General features: G+C 36.8%; 1 protein-coding gene across 1 annotated transcript in view; it reads right to left on the minus strand.

The window, feature by feature from the left end:
- NELL1 (neural EGFL like 1) overlaps positions 1 to 18,208 on the minus strand; it is a 634,915-nt gene that overhangs the window by 31,520 nt on the left and 585,187 nt on the right. Inside the window, exon 16 of the mRNA XM_058161221.1 lies at positions 15,473 to 15,613. Coding sequence (XP_058017204.1) covers positions 15,473 to 15,613 — 141 coding nt within the window. The remainder of the gene's footprint in view (positions 1 to 15,472; positions 15,614 to 18,208) is intronic.

The raw sequence follows: 18,208 nt of genomic DNA on the forward strand, positions 1-18,208 counted from the left end.
GGCCCCCAGGGGGAGGGCCTTCTCTGTTGGAGCACCTACGCTCTGGAACGACCTTCCCCCCGGTTTGCGCCAAATATCTGACCTTCGGACCTTTCGCCGGGAATTAAAAACTCACTTATTTATTCAAGCGGGACTGGACTGACTGATTTTTTAAATTCTAAATTTTAAAGTTTTAATCCTTTGTAATTTTATATGGGGTATTTTAGGTTAGGTCAATCTGACGGTTTTAATTCGGCCACTATTGAATAGGTATTTTAAATTGATATTTTAACTTTGTATACTTGTTGTTTTTATTTTTGGCTGTACACCGCCCTGAGTCCTTCGGGAGAAGGGCGGTATAAAAATTTAAATAAATAAATAAATAAATAAATAAATAAATAAATAAATATAAGAATTGCGTATCGACAACTATTGATGAAATACAACAACAAAAGAACTTGCTTCTTACTGCTATTATTATCTGTCTTCAAAGGTATTCTAGCTGCCCACGGTGATTTACCTATATTTTTTTTTAACCTTTAACTATAAAGGGCAGATGGATCAGTTCCATCCAACAGTTGCTTGGGAAAATTTCTGGAGATTTGGAGAACTACAGTCTAACAAAGAGAGAGTTCAGGAAAGGTTAATATGTATTGTTTTATGCATGGGAAGGGGGAGATTTATGGCCATTCTTTAATTAGTCAGTTTTCTGGAATACATTGATTACTTTAGATGCCAGGTTTTAAGTATACCAATTATATGCACTTCAGTGAAAGCAGCGTTAAAATATGACTTATGCATTTATTTTCTAAGAGTGTAATATGATCATCCAGATTTCTTTCTTTACTTTTATTAATATTTTGAGGATGTTTTAGACAGAATTAATACACATTTTAGATATATTTAATTAATTCCAATAGGGCATATAATTGGAACTTCTAAATATACTGCCAGCAAATGGATATAATATTTTATAAGTCCTAATTAGAAAATGAAATTCTGTTTAAACCAAACATTTATTTGGATTCCACAGTCCTATTTATACATTTTTATTTAGCTTGTATCATATTACAAGAGTGGTTGTTAATGTACCATTCATTTCAAAAGCATGTCACACTTCTTCAAGGATGTCTCACTTCCTCCCCACACTCACACTACCATTGTTGATGTTATCTAGTTGAGTAATGGAATGTCTGTAAGCAAAGTACCAAGTTCAGAGGACACCAAGGATTCCACAGTGATAACACATTTTAAAATAACTGGTATGGTTTTAGAAGCACCGAAATATGTATAATGTCAGTCAGGAAACCTTTAATGCTGATGCATTTAAAATATCCACAGACATTAGATGCTTTTTCTCTTTTAAATTGCAGTGTATTGCTTAAACTGTATGATAATTTCAAAAACAAAGGCAATCAAAAAGCATTTTTTTCAAGTGAGATATACTACCTGAATATAAAAAATGTACATGATAAAATAAAAACTTCCTTCTAGTTCCTACAAAATGGAAAAGCAAATTCTTATTACTGAAATCACTGTAAGAACTATTCGATACAAGAAAATGTAAATAAGACTGTAATTCTATATACATACAATATATTCCATGGGTCTCAATACTGACACTAAGCCTTGGTAACATTATAATCCTAGGAATAGTTTAATTGCAGTAAATTATTTGGATTTGAATAAAAACATTAATCCTATTAAAATAAGTTACAATAACTGATACAATGTGAAGATAATAATGAAAAATTAAATTATTTACTTTCTGTCAAACAGTTGTTGAATGAAGGCTTAATATATAATATTTCTGATATCTTGGCAGGAAATATTTTTAACTTTAAAAATAGGTACACTTATGCAGAATATCTCTATTCTGTACCATCTACCTATCTTTAATCTGCTGGGGATAACTGGAAGTTCTCAAACTGTAGTGTCAACAGGTCAAGAAGGCGCTATGGTTGGGAAAAATGTCTGAGACTAATGCTCTTTATGTTACAAAAAAAATAGTAGAGTTTTGATGACTAGGCCTAGGAAAATACTGTATTGCCTAGGTTTGGGGTGGGGACATCAAAAATATCAGAATATGGAGCAGGATGGCTTTTTTGTCTCTCCTAGGATAGGAGAGGTTTTACGACATGACCATCTATTTTATGTGTTGTAAACATGGGCCTCTTACAACAACAACAACAAGCAGAAAACAGTATGAATGGGCATCTAAACAAAAACAACACCCAGCAGGCTCAATTATGCTCCCCAATCCATACAACTAGAGTAATTGGGCTCCAGCCTTCCCTTATCCAAATTCTTAGAGAAAGAGTCAGCTTTTTAAAACCATGCTTACATGGTTTTATTTCATTTGGCATTGTCAAAGAGGATTTCACAGTGCAGTTCAGAATTCATCTCATTATGCTTACCAAAAGAATGTCCCTTCCTTTGTAATGGTAAACATTTCCTACATCAAGGCTCTTTCTCTGATCAAGGCCTTATTTAATTAATCAACCATTAAGGAGAATGGGAGAGATAATTCTAGTGATCTGAATGAGGGGCAAATTATTACCAGAATAATATTTTAATTTCTAGCACTTCCTAGAACTGCTGATGGACTTTTATATTTATATAGCTGGCCTTGAGTACTATAAATGTTAACCTCAAGAGGAAAAATCTCATTTTCTGTTCCACTTCAGACAACAAAATGGCTTGGGGCAGCCCTATGAGATAGATAATACACATGAGTTGTTATACATGCGTACACATATTTGTAACTGTACAAAGGTTAAATTAATTATAAGGGGTTATACAGCTCATACAGGCAATAGAAGTTCCCTTCCTTCATTATATTATGTACTTGATTCTTATTATCATGCTAACGACATCCATCATATTTCTACCTTTTGTTTGGCTGAAATAATCTTACCTCACCAAAACACAACACAAAAAATACTGGCTGGTTGATTTAGGGGCAGTCACTCTTAGCCCAATACACCTCACAGGAGAAAATAGGAAGCAGGAGAGTTAAATATGTTTGCTGCCTTGAGTTTTATATATTAAAAAGTCAGGATAAAATCTAATAATAACAACTGCAACTCAAAAGAAAGATATTTATCAGCCATCACTAAGTTCCCCACCACCACTTACCACCTCCCATAGAAATTATGCCAGTTGTTAAACAAAGAAGAAAATGGTTTGAAGCTGAAGCTTAACAAAGAAGCTCTTAAATGGCTTTTGCTACTGTGATTAAAAATGAACACGTAAAACATATATCTACACATATACTATGCAACATGTTGTATATAAGGATAGTACCAAATCCACCTAACATAGGAAAAAAATCTGGTATGGAAAGAAATGGGGATATGTAAGCAATATCTAACATAAACCCTAGGAGTAAATCCTGCCAAAACTGCCCATTTTGGGGTTAAAAGCAGTAATAATAACTGGCAGAGTGATAATGCAGAGTAGCAAGTTAAAAGATTAATACTAAAATGTTCAAGCATGATTGATAATGTTGAATCATCTACTTATGATTCGTGTTCTCTTAGGGTTATTTTATGAATCCGATCTTATTTGCCAAAGTCTCAGCTGTTACTTGATGCCATCAATCCTTCACTGAAGTAAAGTCTTCCACATGAAACACTATCTTGTCATTTGTGTGGATTTTCTAAGGCTGTGATAGGTCTCAGAAATCCTAGTGATCAATGATCATTCTGAATCCTAGTACTTCTGCCTTTTGCAGTGGAATTATATTTTTTCTCTGAGAATGTCTATCTTTTGGATTTCTCCATTTGTAAGTGTGCACACTTAACTGATTCTTTTTCATGTTGAAGTTGCCAAACATTTTTAGAAGATACATGTCCTCGTAATATTCATTTTACTTTAGTTTACAGCTATTTTGGAAAGCCAATGGAACTTCAATACGAAAACAGTGAGTTGTTCCTTTAGTCATCTTTGAAAAGAAATTCTCTGAAATACTTTTAAAATGGTTACAATTTGCTTTATCATTACATAGCTATAATTGTTACAAAAATTAATGCCTGTAAGAGGCTAGAATAAATAGAGACTATAACATAGTTTAATCTCTTTGGCATACGGATATAGTAGCAGATGGCTTAGCAATGCTATTTAATTAAAATAACCTCATTAATTTAATATTCTATTTACACTTTCTACCTGGTAACAAAAGTGGCTAATCTTATAAACCTCCGTATCACTGTGCAAATCAAAAAAGGGGAAAATACATATGGAAAATAAAAGAAAAGCAATGTGGGACCCATTCTCAATTCTATTAGCCTTCAGTCCTTATTCCATTATCTTCCAACATTAGGTGACCATGAAGGATGTTCTGGGTCCATTGAACTGTTTTTCCTAAAAAGAAAAATGTACTTATGCAAATTTGAGGTGCCTACAGCATTTCAGTTGTGCATACATAGTTTGAGACCTAGATTGATCTAGAGGTTATGGTATAAGGCTGGAAACCAGGAGAATGTAAGTTTTAGTCCCACCTTAGGCATGAAAGCCAGCTGGGTGACTTTCCCTCAACCCATTCCATCATGACGAGCCAATTGATGAATTCCTGCACAAGCAATGGATCAACACTCAGTCTGAAAAAAGCACACTCTGCACTTGCAGGAAAAACATAGGAAGAAAAAAGATGCATCGTTCCACTTTGTTAGCAGAAGAGTGTGCACTCTGGGTTGATATCTAGGTTAAGCAAAGGCTTGTTTGGATAATAATTTGTTGAAAATGCCAGTCTTTTAGGCAAGAATAAAATTCATGTGATTTATCTGATTGATTCCTGATTTGTTTTCCTCTCATTTTCTTGATTTCCTTTATCAAGAGCCATATAGGACCCCAAATATCTAAAATTAGAATACTTTATTTGGCCAAGTGTGATTAGATACACAAGGAATTTGTCTCCAGTGCAGAAGCTCTCAGTGTACATGCAAAGCAACAGGATAATGATAACCATCATCATCATATCATTATAGGATGGTGATGATATGAATATGTTGATAATCATCATTATCATCATCATATCCAGGTGAATCCAACCTATACATCGACTACCGTGCTGATTGCATAAAAAATAAAACCTGCAATCAAAAAATCACCTCCAAACCCCCCACCACTCATAACAATCAACCAGCCATCCCAGTATTCAATCAAGTACCCATCCCCCTACCTCCCATTCAACCAACCATCTTACCAGCCATCCAACCAACAGCCATCCAACCAACAATCCAACCAGCCATCCAAACAACCATCCAACCAGCCATCCAAACAGCCATCCAAGCAGCTATCCAATCAGCCATCCAAACAGCCATCCAACCAGCCATCCAAACAGCCACCCAACAATCCACCCAACCATCCATCCAAACAACCATCCATCCAAACACCCCAACTACCATCCAACCATCTATACAACCATCTATTGTCCACAACCCCCAACCTACTAACACCCAAAACTAGGTATGCACGCCCCTTACCTCTTCAACACCAATCATATCAGATCTCAAATGCAAATTGATAAATGCAAGAAGCATAGTCAACAAATTACCTGAATTTATCCTCTTATTAAACAGTGGCACATTTGATATCATTTTTGTTTGTGAAACATGGCTGAATTCATCCCTTCCTGACTCCATTATCTCAAACAAAGAATATCAAGTCTATCGATCAGATCGGGAAAACCGAAGAGGTGGTGGAGTGGCTATCTTTTACAAAAAGACACTGAATCTAAAAAATATCCAAGTAGCACATAAACTCTCTCTTCCTGAAACTATAGTATGCAACCTATCCCTTGACACTACTCTTCGATTCTTACTATGCTACAGAGCCCCCGACTATGACATTACCCACGCAAATATGCTAACCTCAATGCTAACATGGACTACCTCTTGCCCATACCCTCTTATCTTCCTGGGTGACCTAAATCTACCTCTCATTAACTGGACAACTAATGAATGTTCAACTGACCCAATCCATACTACACTATACAACGCTGTTACAAACCTAGGTCTTGAACAACTTGTAACTAACAATACAAGACTCAACAACTGCCTTGACCTCATCTTCTGCAACAATCCAAACTCAATTTACGGACTACAAATTAAAGAACCTTTTTCAAACAGTGACCACTGCATGATTGATTTTCGTCTCAATATACGTCCATACTTAAATCGCCATAACAACAGAACTCCCAACTACAACTTCAAGAAAGCCAATTACGACCTTATAAACAATGATCTTTCATTTCTGAACTGGCAAAATCTGTTTGCAACCTGCATAACCGCTGATGACCTCTATAGAGTCTTCCTACTTGAAATCAATAGAGTCATTAAATTATATGTACCACAAACGACTACCATGTCCAAGAAAAACAAACTACCCATATCAATAAAAAAGCTTCAATCAAAAAAATCCTCTGGAAAAGAAACAAAAAGGCTATGTTACAAACTTCAGAAACCGCTACAGAAACATATGCAACCAAATAAAACTGAATGCACAAATTACCACACCAAGCAAGAAGAGAACCTTCTACGCACAAATTCTAATCGTGCCTTTTATAATTTTGTCAACAGTAAACTTAAAGATTCAAGATCCATCCCACCACTAAAAGATTCTAACAACAAAGAATGCAATGACGAAACAGTCAAAGCAAACCTCTTCAACATTTTCTTTGGCTCAGTTTTTGTTAACTCCGATAACACATATCCAACATTCCACAAACGAACCAGCAATGACTATGATGATTTAACTCATATAGATTTCACAGAAGACAACGTTGGTAAAGCTCTTCACAACTTAAAACCATCGCTTTCTATTGGACCTGATGGTCTATGTGCATATTTCTTAAAAAAACTTTCCATTAATATAGCTGAACCCCTAAGTATTATCTTTGATAAAGCTTTCACTACCAGTTCTCTTCCCAAACTTTGGTCACTAGCCACAGTCATCCCCATCTTCAAAAAAGGAGACCCCAGCTTAGTCGAAAACTACAGACCGATCTCCCTTTGCTCCGTCACCTGCAAAGTCATGGAATCTATCATCAACCAATCCATTACCTCACACTTAGAAACTAACAACCTACTCTCCAACAAACAATTTGGTTTCAGGAAAAAGTTATCATGTAACTTACAACTTCTCCACTGCAAAAACATATGGACTTCAAATCTAGATCAAGGCAAATCAATAGATGCAATCTACATAGACTTCTGCAAAGCTTTTGACTCAGTAGTACGATAAACTTCTCCTTAAACTAACATCCTATGGCATCTCAGGACCCCTCCACAAATGGATATCTGCTTTTCTGTCTAACAGACAACAAGTGGTCAAAATTGGCAATGCTTTATCAAATCCTGTTCCTGTCAAGAGTGGCGTTCCTCAAGGCAGCGTCCTTGGACCAACACTCTTTATTCTATACATTAATGATCTTTGTGACCATATCTCAAGTAATTGTGTTCTCTTTGCTGACGATGTCAAACTATTTAACACCACAGACAACACTTCTATCATTCAAAATGACCTTGACCATCTAACCGCTTGGTCTAAAAATTGGCAGCTCCAAATTTCAACCAGCAAATGCTCAGTCTTACATATAGGAAAAAAGAACCCTAAAACTAAGTACATACTAGATGGACATTACCTTACAGACGACCCCCATCCCGTTAAAGACCTTGGAGTTTTCATGTCAAATGATCTAAGTGCCAAAGCCCACTGCAACTACATAGCAAAAAAAGCTCTAAGAGTTGTAAACCTAATTTTGCGTAGCTTCTTTTCCAAAAACACCACACTACTAACCAGAGCATATAAAACATTTGCTAGACCAATTCTAGAATACAGCTCACCTGTTTGGAACCCTCACCACATCTCTGACATCAATACAATTGAACGTGTCCAGAAATATTTTACAAGAAGAGTTCTCCATTCCTCTGAAAACAACAAAATACCTTATCCCACCAGACTTGAAATCCTAGGCTTAGAAAACTTGGAACTCCGTCGCCTTCGACAAGACCTAAGTTTAACTCACAGAATCATCTATTGTAATGTCCTTCCTGTCAAAGACTACTTCAGCTTTAATTGCAATAATACAAGGGCAACCAATAGATTTAAACTTAATGTAAACCGCTTTAATCTAGATTGCAGAAAATATGACTTCTGCAACAGAATCATCAGTGCTTGGAATACTTTACCTGACTCTGTGGTCTCTTCCCATAATCCTAAAAGCTTTAACCAAAAACTTTCTACTATTGACCTCACCCCATTCCTAAGAGGACCATAAGGGGCGTGCATAAGCGCACAAACGTGCCTACCTTTCCTGTCCTATTGTTTTTCTTTTCTTCTTCCTATATATGTTTATATGTGTATATACTATATAATCTTTTTGTATGATGTTGTGACAAAATAAATAAATAAAAAAAAATATCAGTAGGAGAGGAAGTAAGAAGGATGATACTAATGCTACAGCCATACTACTTCAGTAAATACACATAGACATTAGACAGCATTATGAGAATTAGGTGTTTTCCAGACTGATGGCCTGAGGTGAAAAACTGTGTTTAGTTATTTTGTCCTGCAATGCCCTATCCACCATCCCAAAGAGAAGAGTTGAAACAGCTTGCGTCCAGGATATAAGGGATCTGCAGATATCTTTTATCAGCCCTCTTTCTGGCTCATGCAGTGTACATGTCCTCAGTGGAAAGCAGACTGTCTGCAATTGTTTTTTCTGCACTCCTAATTATCCATTGGAATCTGTACTTGTCCTGTTTGCTGTACCAAACTGGACAATTATAGAAGTACATACGTCAGACTCAACAATTCCAGCTCCTAAACTTTCTGAGTTTATGCAGGCAGAACAGTCTTTGTTGTGCCTTTTTATTGATGGTAATAATGTTAAGTGTCCATTTCAAGTCCTGGGAGATTATAGAACCCAAAAATTTGAACGATTCTATTGTTGATACTGTGCTGTCAAACATAGTAAGAGGTGGAAAAATAGAAGGGTTCCTCCTAAAATCCACTTTCATCTTTACAGTTTTAACTGTATTCAGCTCTAGATTGTTATGGCTGCATCATAGGGCTAGTTATTCAACCTCGATCTATATCCAGATTCATCACAGGCAACCATTTTACAATGTCATGGAACGTATTTTCTCTATATGTTGAATGCTTTTTATCTGTGAGGAGAGGTTGGAGCAGTAATGTTTTCTGTATGAGAATGAGTTTGGACTAGATAAGTGAATTCTTCTTTGTAGATTAATATTACTGCTGTGTAGTATTAAGTTTTGGATTTAATTGTGTATTTATTTTGCCTGTACTTTCATTTGTTGGTAATCAAGCAGTGGATTTGTTTCTGTCCTTGGTTTGCAAAGTGAATGTGGTTTTAAAATCAGAGGAAAGAAACATCAATATCTTGTGCTATGCTGATGATACTCTGAAAATGCAAAGAATCTACAACCTCTAGTAATAGTCAAGGAGCATAATGAAAAAAATCAGACAACATAAGGTTGTTGCTAAATAGGAAGAAGACGGGATTTGCCTTGAGTTCTTTATAAAAATAATAAAGGCAGGATAATAAAATCTAAGAAAACCTATTTAATAGTAAATGTTAAGATTTCCTTCTATTTTATTTTCTTGTTCTCAGTTTGGTTACTAGATTTTTTTTACAAATCACTAAAGACATCTCTTGCTGAGAAATTGGCTATGTAATGACTTATAGTACTCTGACTTTAATTGTATATGGAATATGTTAGTTGTATAATATTTTCAATCTTCTCATTAATCATAATTGTTTGTTATCTACTTGTATCATATTGCTTTTACTATGTTTCTTTCCTTCACAATATTATATTGTCTATACGTGTGTGTGTGTGAGAGAGAGAGAGAGAGAGAGAGGGAGCGAGGGAGCGAGGGAGCAAGTGAGAGAGCGAGAGAGTAGTATGTGCTATTTATCCAAAAACTATTAATCTTTATCACAAATTATTCTGACATATTTTCAATGAACTATTTCTTGGATACATGAAGCAAATTACAATAGATTGAATCATATATTTTTTTTTATGTTTGAGACTTCCCTCTAATATGAAAGAAATAATCCCTTCTTGCTAGCTTGACTAGGCTTTGTCAAAAATATTTTGGTGGAAGTTGACTAGATTTGTTTATCTGACAGAGGAAACATGTTATGATTTTTTTTTTAACCCAGCTGGTTAGTAATCAGGGCAGATTTCCAGGGAATACCATATCTGTTCTAGACATTGATAAAACATGATCAAATCACTTCCATATTGCCAAGAAAGCTGCAAGGAAGTTCACGTGAATCATTCACCACATGTTTACTGGACCCGTGCCCCTCCTGGTTGGTGCTGGCCACACAGGAGGTGACACGAGGCTGGCTCCAGGGGATTATTAATGCTTCTCTGTGGGAGGGGATCTTTCCCGCTGCCTTGAAAGAGGCGGTGGTGAGACCTCTCCTCAAGAAGCCTTCCCTGGACCCGGCTGTTTTAGGAAATTATCGTCCGGTCTCCAACCTTCGCTTTACGGTGAAGGTTGTAGAGAGTGTGGTGGCACGTCAGCTATCCCAGTACCTGGATGAAACCGTCTATCTAGACCCGTTCCAGTCTGGCTTCCGGCCCAGATACAGTACGGAGATGGCTTTGGTCGCGTTGGTGGATGATCTCTGGAGGGCCAGGGATAAGGGTTACTCCTCTGCCCTGGTCCTATTAGACCTCTCAGCGGCTTTTGATACCATCAACCATGTTATCTTGCTGCGCCGGTTAGAGGGGTTGGGAGTGGGAGGCACCGTTTATCAGTGGTTCTCCTCCTACCTCTCTGACCGGATGCAGATGGTGTTGACAGGGGGGCAGAGATCGACTCCGAGGCGCCTCATGTGTGGGGTGCCACAGGGATCGATTCTCTCTCCTCTCCTGTTCAACATCTACATGAAGCCACTGGGTGAGATCATCAGTGGTTTTGGGGTGAGATACCAACTGTACGCTGATGACACGCAGCTGTACTTTTCCACCCCAGGCCATCCCAACGAAGCTATCGAAGTACTGTCCCGGTGTCTGGAGGCCGTACGGGTCTGGATGGGGAGGAACAGGCTCAAACTTAATCTCTCCAAGATGGAGTGGCTGTGGATGCCGGCACCCCGGTACAGTCAGCTGCAGCCGCGGCTGTCTGTTGGGGGTGAGTCATTGGCCCCGATAGAGAGGGTGCGCAACTTGGGCGTGCTCCTGGATGGGCGGCTGTCTTTCGAAGACCATTTGACAGCCGTCTCCAGGAGAGCTTTCTATCAGGTTCGCCTGATCCGCCAGTTGCGCCCCTTCCTGGACCGGGATGCCCGATGCACGGTCACTCATGCTCTCGTTACCTCTCGTCTGGACTATTGCAATGCTCTCTACATGGGGCTCCCCTTGAAGAGCACCCAGAGACTCCAGCTAGTCCAGAATGCGGCTGCGCGGGTTATTGAGGGAGCAGTTCGGAGCTCCCATGTAACACCTATCCTGCACAGACTGCACTGGCTGCCTGTTGTCTTCCAGGTGCACTTCAAGGTGTTAGTTACTACCTTTAAAGCGCTCCATGGCTTAGGACCGGGATACCTACGGGACCGTCTACTGCCAACGTCTATCTCCCAACGACCGGTGCGCTCTCACAGAGAGGGGCTCCTCAGGGTGCCGTCAGCCAAGCAATGTCGGCTGGGGGCCCCAGGAGGGCCTTCTGTGGGGCTCACCCTATGGAACGAGCTTCCCCCTGGACTCCGACAATTACCTGACCTTAGGACCTTCCGCCGCGAACTTAAAACCTACTTATTTTGTCTTGCTGGACTCGCTTAAATTTTATATTATTAAATTGATTTATGGGTTTTAAATTTTTTAGTAAATTTTAGAGGGAATATTTTTATCTATAAGTAGCCAAATTAAATAGGTTTTTTTACGGGTTGTTTTTAGTTTTGTATTGTTGTTTTCTTTCTGTATTTTATTTGTGGCTGTACACCGCCCTGAGTCCTTTGGGAGAAGGGCGGTCTATAAATTAAAATATTATTATTATTATTATTATTATTATTATTATTATTATTATTATTATTATTATTATTATTATTATTATTATTATTATTATTGGAAGGTGGCTTTGACTCAAATAATATTTTATTTATTTTTTTTCTCTTGAAAATGCTTTTTCATTGAAAATGACTGATGCTTTTGCATTTCGGGAAATGAGTGCAGGAAAAATCCTTTCATTTTTTTAAACATTGTTTTTGCGAATTAATTATTTTTTAAAAAATTCTGGAGAAATAAAGTATACCACCTTGAAATCCTTTAGATCCTGCTGGTTTAATTCTGAGAGCTTTGCTTTCAGTAAAATGATAACTCAGCAAAATTCTAACTATCCAATAATGACCTTAAATTTTAATGTTTTTGTGTAGAATGTTATTTACTGGAGGCATAAAATGCTTTGAAATGTGGCATTTCTGACACAATTGCACCTCTGAAAACCTCTGCTGGTATACTTTGAGTTTTTGTTGCCTTATACAACAGACAGTTCAGAACAAGAGCACAGAAAGGTAGTTCAGGTTGGCTATAAAGTCTTCTAAAATCCTTATTTAAAATGCCAGTGGTTGCCTGCTTCTTTATATTTCAGGGAAAAAAAACTCTTGCCCGAGATCTCACACCTTATCAAGTGCAACAATTGAGCTCCATTTGGATAGTTCTACCTTGAATTACAACATTTGACTGGCCCACTTTCAGATGAATCCTGGCTTTAGTGCACTTTGTTCCCCATTTATTTCAAAGCCCAAGAGACTTTGATATTTGGAGATGTAACAGATTCAACAAAACAAACAATCCTGTTGTTTTAAAAATGTTTTGCCGTTCATCCATTCAATTTCCATGGCTATTCATCTCAATGACTCAATTTAAACTACTTCAGGATTTTTACAATATAAAGACCAGCTGTGAAACTTAGTTCTACATTCTAGGAGGGAGGAAGTTAAAGAAATAGACTGAGTGAGGAAACTACATCATCTCTCATTTTTGAAGTTAAATATTTCAACAAGCTTTAATGAACCATATACCTTGGGACATGCAGTAGAAGCTGGCTGGGTGACATTGTTTCACCTCTAAGCAATACTAAAGGATTGTACCCAGAGTCGGTGCTATAATTTATCTGTTGCAGTCAAAAAGGAATGATCCTTATTGTCCTTCCTTATGAATAATAGACAATTTCAACTGATGTAGTTCAGTAGTTATAAGTACACAACAATTAACTCCTGGCTGAGAAGCCTGACCTAGGGTTGAAGGTGATAGCTACCACTTATTGGCCTCTGTTGTATAAACTAGATTTGCCAGATGGCAACTCAGAAAGAGTTTCTTTTGAAAGCTGTGTTTGCAGTTGGCAAAGCATGGACCTGAAGTAACAGTGAACTGAGTGGAGGGCAGATAGACTTACCAGGAAGAGCAGGCTGTCAGGATGTAGCACTGCAGCACAACATAAGTATGCTGCCTAGCTTTTCCATGATTGATATCTTGCGGTTCCTTCAGGTAAAGAATTGAGCTCTTTCCAGTTTGGCTACCCCGCAGTGGGGGCAGCCAGCTGCTAAACAAAAGCTAATAATAAAATGATGCCTTTTTTCCCCAAAGTCAAATCTGCTCATTCATAAACCAGTTCATTAAAATATGGCACATATCCCAGTCTGCATATACCTGCTTGATATATAGCAGGGCCAGAGTCTAAAAGCCTACAGAGTTGACAGTTAATGAGGGGGAAAAGCACATCACATAAACCAGGAACTAAAGTGCAAGCTACTTTAGTTAATTAAATTTATAACCTCCCCTTTCCTTCAGAAGCCCAGGACACAATACATAGCATTTCCTCCTCTAATTCTTTCCCACAACAACTTTGTGAAGTAGTTTGGGCTGAAAAAGAACAAGACCTAGGTGTTCCTAGGTCACCCAGAGGACTTCAATAGCTCAGTAACTCCTTGATCCTAGCCCAACATCTTCATTATTATACCACACTGATATAAAGAGAAGAAAGCATACATATATCTCCCTTATACACAAGACATAAAAAGCCCCCTCTTTCCAAATGCATGCTTTTATTTATGACCGTGTAATTTAAAGCACAGCTCCATATTACAGCTCTTTACAACTAATATATGCTAATATATATTGAAACACCTCTCACAATATTCCATCAGAAAATTATATACACTGGGGATTTTGAGAATTCAAGTTCAGCTTATTTAAACGGCAGAAAAAGGGATTGCATGCAAATAAAAATATGCAACGTAAGGATACACCAAACTTCCCCATGTGATATATTGTAAATAATCAAGATGTGCTTTCTTGAAGAAAAATTGAGAACTATACAAATGGACTTCTTAAACACTCTGCCCAAATCTTGACCTGTACCTGATACTATTTTAAAATCGCATCCTCTAACATTAGTAACCCTCCTCAAATGCCCAACTCAGAACAGCCTTTTTCATGATTGTGGCTGTCTATTATGACCAGTCATCATTGCCCATCAGCTAGCTTCAAATCCATCAAGCTGAGTTTTGGATTCCAAGTTCTGCTGTGCAAACCAAAAAACCATGCATGAATTCCTGAGTCCACTTTTAGTTCTTCAAACAGAAAACACCCGTCCCAAAGATCTTCCTGTGTCATCTCACTATAGTCCATGGTAGGGCTACAGCTTGTCCAGTTGAGAGAGGTAAGGTGAAGAATTAAGATAAGTGAGGTCACTTCCAATTTTACATACACAAAATTGCTATAGTACTTCCTTTTCCTCAAAGTGAAAGATAAAAGACGGTAGCAAACTAAAGTCAACAGATAATGAAGTATGAAGAATTGCAAGAGAGTTATCATATGAGTCTACTAGTATGCACACTTTTTTGAGGTTTTTTTTTCTAGTGGATATGAACTCTTCATATCACAATAATTGAAATTTCTGTATACCCATCCCACCTACCCTAAGAAAACCACACATGCAACAAAAGATTACCTGTTTCTTTTTTTAAAAATTTTTTTTGAGAACTATATTTATTCAATATACTATATTTTAAGCTGCTTCTTATTCCTCAAACCAGCTGACAAAAATACAACTCTTATATTAAGAAATGTCAAGTTAAACAATATTCCAAATTTGATCAATGAGTTTTTTAAAAAATCTATTTTACATGGCTAAATTTTTAAAATTGAAAGCAAGGAATTGGAAGAATTAAATAGTAATCTACTTCAAAATATCAGGATGTTGTTTTTATCCGAAATGACTCTCTGGAAAGGAGTCATATCAAAAATATGTCTTCCAGAAAACCATTGTTCATGTTACTGTTTAGAGATGTGATAGCTCCTCTTTCTCATAATAATCCTTGTATTGTGCAAGTTAGCGCTGACTTACATAAAGGGTTGGTTACATTATAAGATTAACATCAAAGATGGTCCTTGGACTTGATACAAGGCAGAACAATAACAGTACTTCTCTGCTGAGCTTTGCTTACCAACACAGGACTCCCCGGAAAGTGAATAGGTTCCATTGTCATGGAAACCGCTTCTGCACTCACAGTGGTACCACCCTGGGAGGTTAACACAGCGTGAATGGTTGTGACATTCAATGATCCCCTCAGCACATTCATCAATATCTGCCTCAGAGAAAAACACAAGCCAGCCAGGATATTAATTTTCTTTTACACCAACATTTTAGATAGTAAAAAATACAACACTAAGCCCTTCTGGAATACAATAGAATGCACCTTTTAATGAATAGGCTACGATCTACACACAAAGGTATCTCACTGGCCCATCTTTATAGTTTACAAACTTGGAAGAACTTTCTTTAAAAATAAACCAGGCTAAGGTATTATCAAGAACTTTGGGAAAGATAAATTCCCCACCTATCTTATAAATAGGTAGTGGGAGGGAGTCTCAATTTCAATTCCCTTGATTTACAAACAATGTAAATTCACCCAGGTCACTCCAGGCATTTTTTAATCTATTTTTTACATTTTATTTATTGAATTGTAATTTTGTAGTTTGACAGTTGTAAATCATCCAGAGGCATTGAGAGTCTGGCTGCATACAAGTTATTATTGTTATTACAATTATCAATGTTTGATAATTGAATGGGACTTTTTATAAAGCATATTATAAAAATAGAGGAGAGTATTTATTTGGAAATAGGAAATAGTTATTCAGGCTTAATATGTTGTGGTGGTCTGGAGATGTTTAAGTGAAAATCCCCCCTCAGCCATACAATCTAAATGGGACTTTTCCCCCTCAGTTTAACCCATTTTACCAATTTATGATGAGGCTAAAATTAGAGCAGAACAGACTACACAATTTATACTGCCTTGAATCCTGGAAGAGAATGATGTGTGCTATCTATATTAATTTATTAGACATATATTGACAACTTTAAAGATGAATGTGGAAATGCCTAAGATAAATGTAAACATTTGTGAGATCTAAGTCATATATTTTTCAGATTTGAAAGGTGAAGGAAACCATTTGTCACGAAGTAGAAAATAGGTTGTGCTGTGAAAGACCTTGAATCACCCTCAGGAAGAAAATAACTTCCTCTAAAGCAGTGTTCCTGAATTTCAACAACTGTAAGCTGTATGGACTTCAATTCTTAAACTTGCTAAAGTGGAGAAACACTGTTCTAAAGGATGTTCCTTTAAATGGCTGCTCAACCAAAAGCTGCGGCCATTTAAATCCCACTATTCAATTCTTATGATGTGGTCATACGATACATCTTCTAGGGCTGTACATTGACAATAGACTACTGAGTGAAAACTGCTCAGTGGCTTTCCCTCAACTCTAAGGAAGAAAGGTTGAAATTCTTGTTCTTTTTATAAATGTACTTTTTTATTGTTTTATAAATGAAATTAACAGGCAAAAATATAAAAAGAAACGACCTGTGATAATACAATGAAAAAGAATAATGGTGATCATAAACTGAAAATTTGAAAAGAGAAAGAGGGAAAGGACTCATAAAACAAATCCTAGTGAGGAATATTAACAGACAGCAAGCTCAATCCTTTAACATGTTGTTAAATTTAGACCATATATAAACTTAATGTTCCATCTTCTTATTTTTACTGTTTAGCAGTAAGATTTATTTGACGTTTCAAAGATTGACAGAGGATACGTCTCTTGAAGCCTCACTTCAACAACTGAAGCCTTACTTATTTTCTTTCAATCTATGCAAATGAATTCTCTTACTAATTCCCAGGCTCAATAAAGCCAAATTTTTCCATAAAATCTTAAATTTCATATTGTTATTATATTCACTTCTACAACAGCTGTTTTTCTCCTGAAAAAGAAAACATTATATTAATCAAAGAACCCTCACACTTCTTACCATAGAGAGGCCAATTGACACGATCTAGAATTTTCTGATGGATTAACTTCATCTTTAAATAATATTTAATATTTCTTAAAACTTGGGCCCACTAATTTTCCAAAACTGGATATTTCAAGTCCTTGTTCTACAAAATGTAAACATTACTAATATCGACCCTTGTTGCATTCTTTAATTTCTCACAGAAATGCCAATTTTATTTCAAATACAGCTTCTCTTAAATATTCCACTACTTCAGATGTTTCTAAGACAGCTTAAGATTTTTGGTCCATATTTTTCTGACAGTACATGCTGTAATTGCATATGTTAACAAATAGATGATTCGGGTAAATTGATTCTAAATTGCTATAAAAAGCCCAGTTGAACATACCAAAAAATATCTAAATTTGCTAGCCAAATAATAACTTGGTTTTTAGAGCTGGCTTTGTCCTCTTCTTCTAAGAAGGACAAAGATACTCACTCCCCATTTTTCACCCTCCCCCGCCTTTTGAGGTACAATTGATCTGGGGTCTGCACGCAAGAGCCCAGATCAATTCAAAGCATGATTCTGTAATAGAAACGATCAGACTGATTCCTATTTTCCATTCAAGGCAATGCAATAAATGAGTTGTTTAAGTTTCCCATGCACTCTCATTTATTGGGCCCTTGGTTTTGGTGTACTAAAAAGTTTAAAAAAATAATTGTACTGTGACATAGTATACAGTAAAAACGGCAGGGAGAGACAAAATGGTGGTGCTGAGATCTCAAACAACATTCTGCCTTCCCTTTCCCACTTCCGAACCTTAACAAATTATTCTGTATATTAGATATTCTTGTAAGCTTTTTCATTCAGTCTTAAATTTGTTCTTACATTTTTATCCCTATTTTTTTTAAA

Source organism: Ahaetulla prasina, chromosome 1 (assembly GCF_028640845.1).
Source record: "Ahaetulla prasina isolate Xishuangbanna chromosome 1, ASM2864084v1, whole genome shotgun sequence".
Taxonomy (NCBI): Eukaryota; Metazoa; Chordata; class Lepidosauria; order Squamata; family Colubridae; genus Ahaetulla; species Ahaetulla prasina.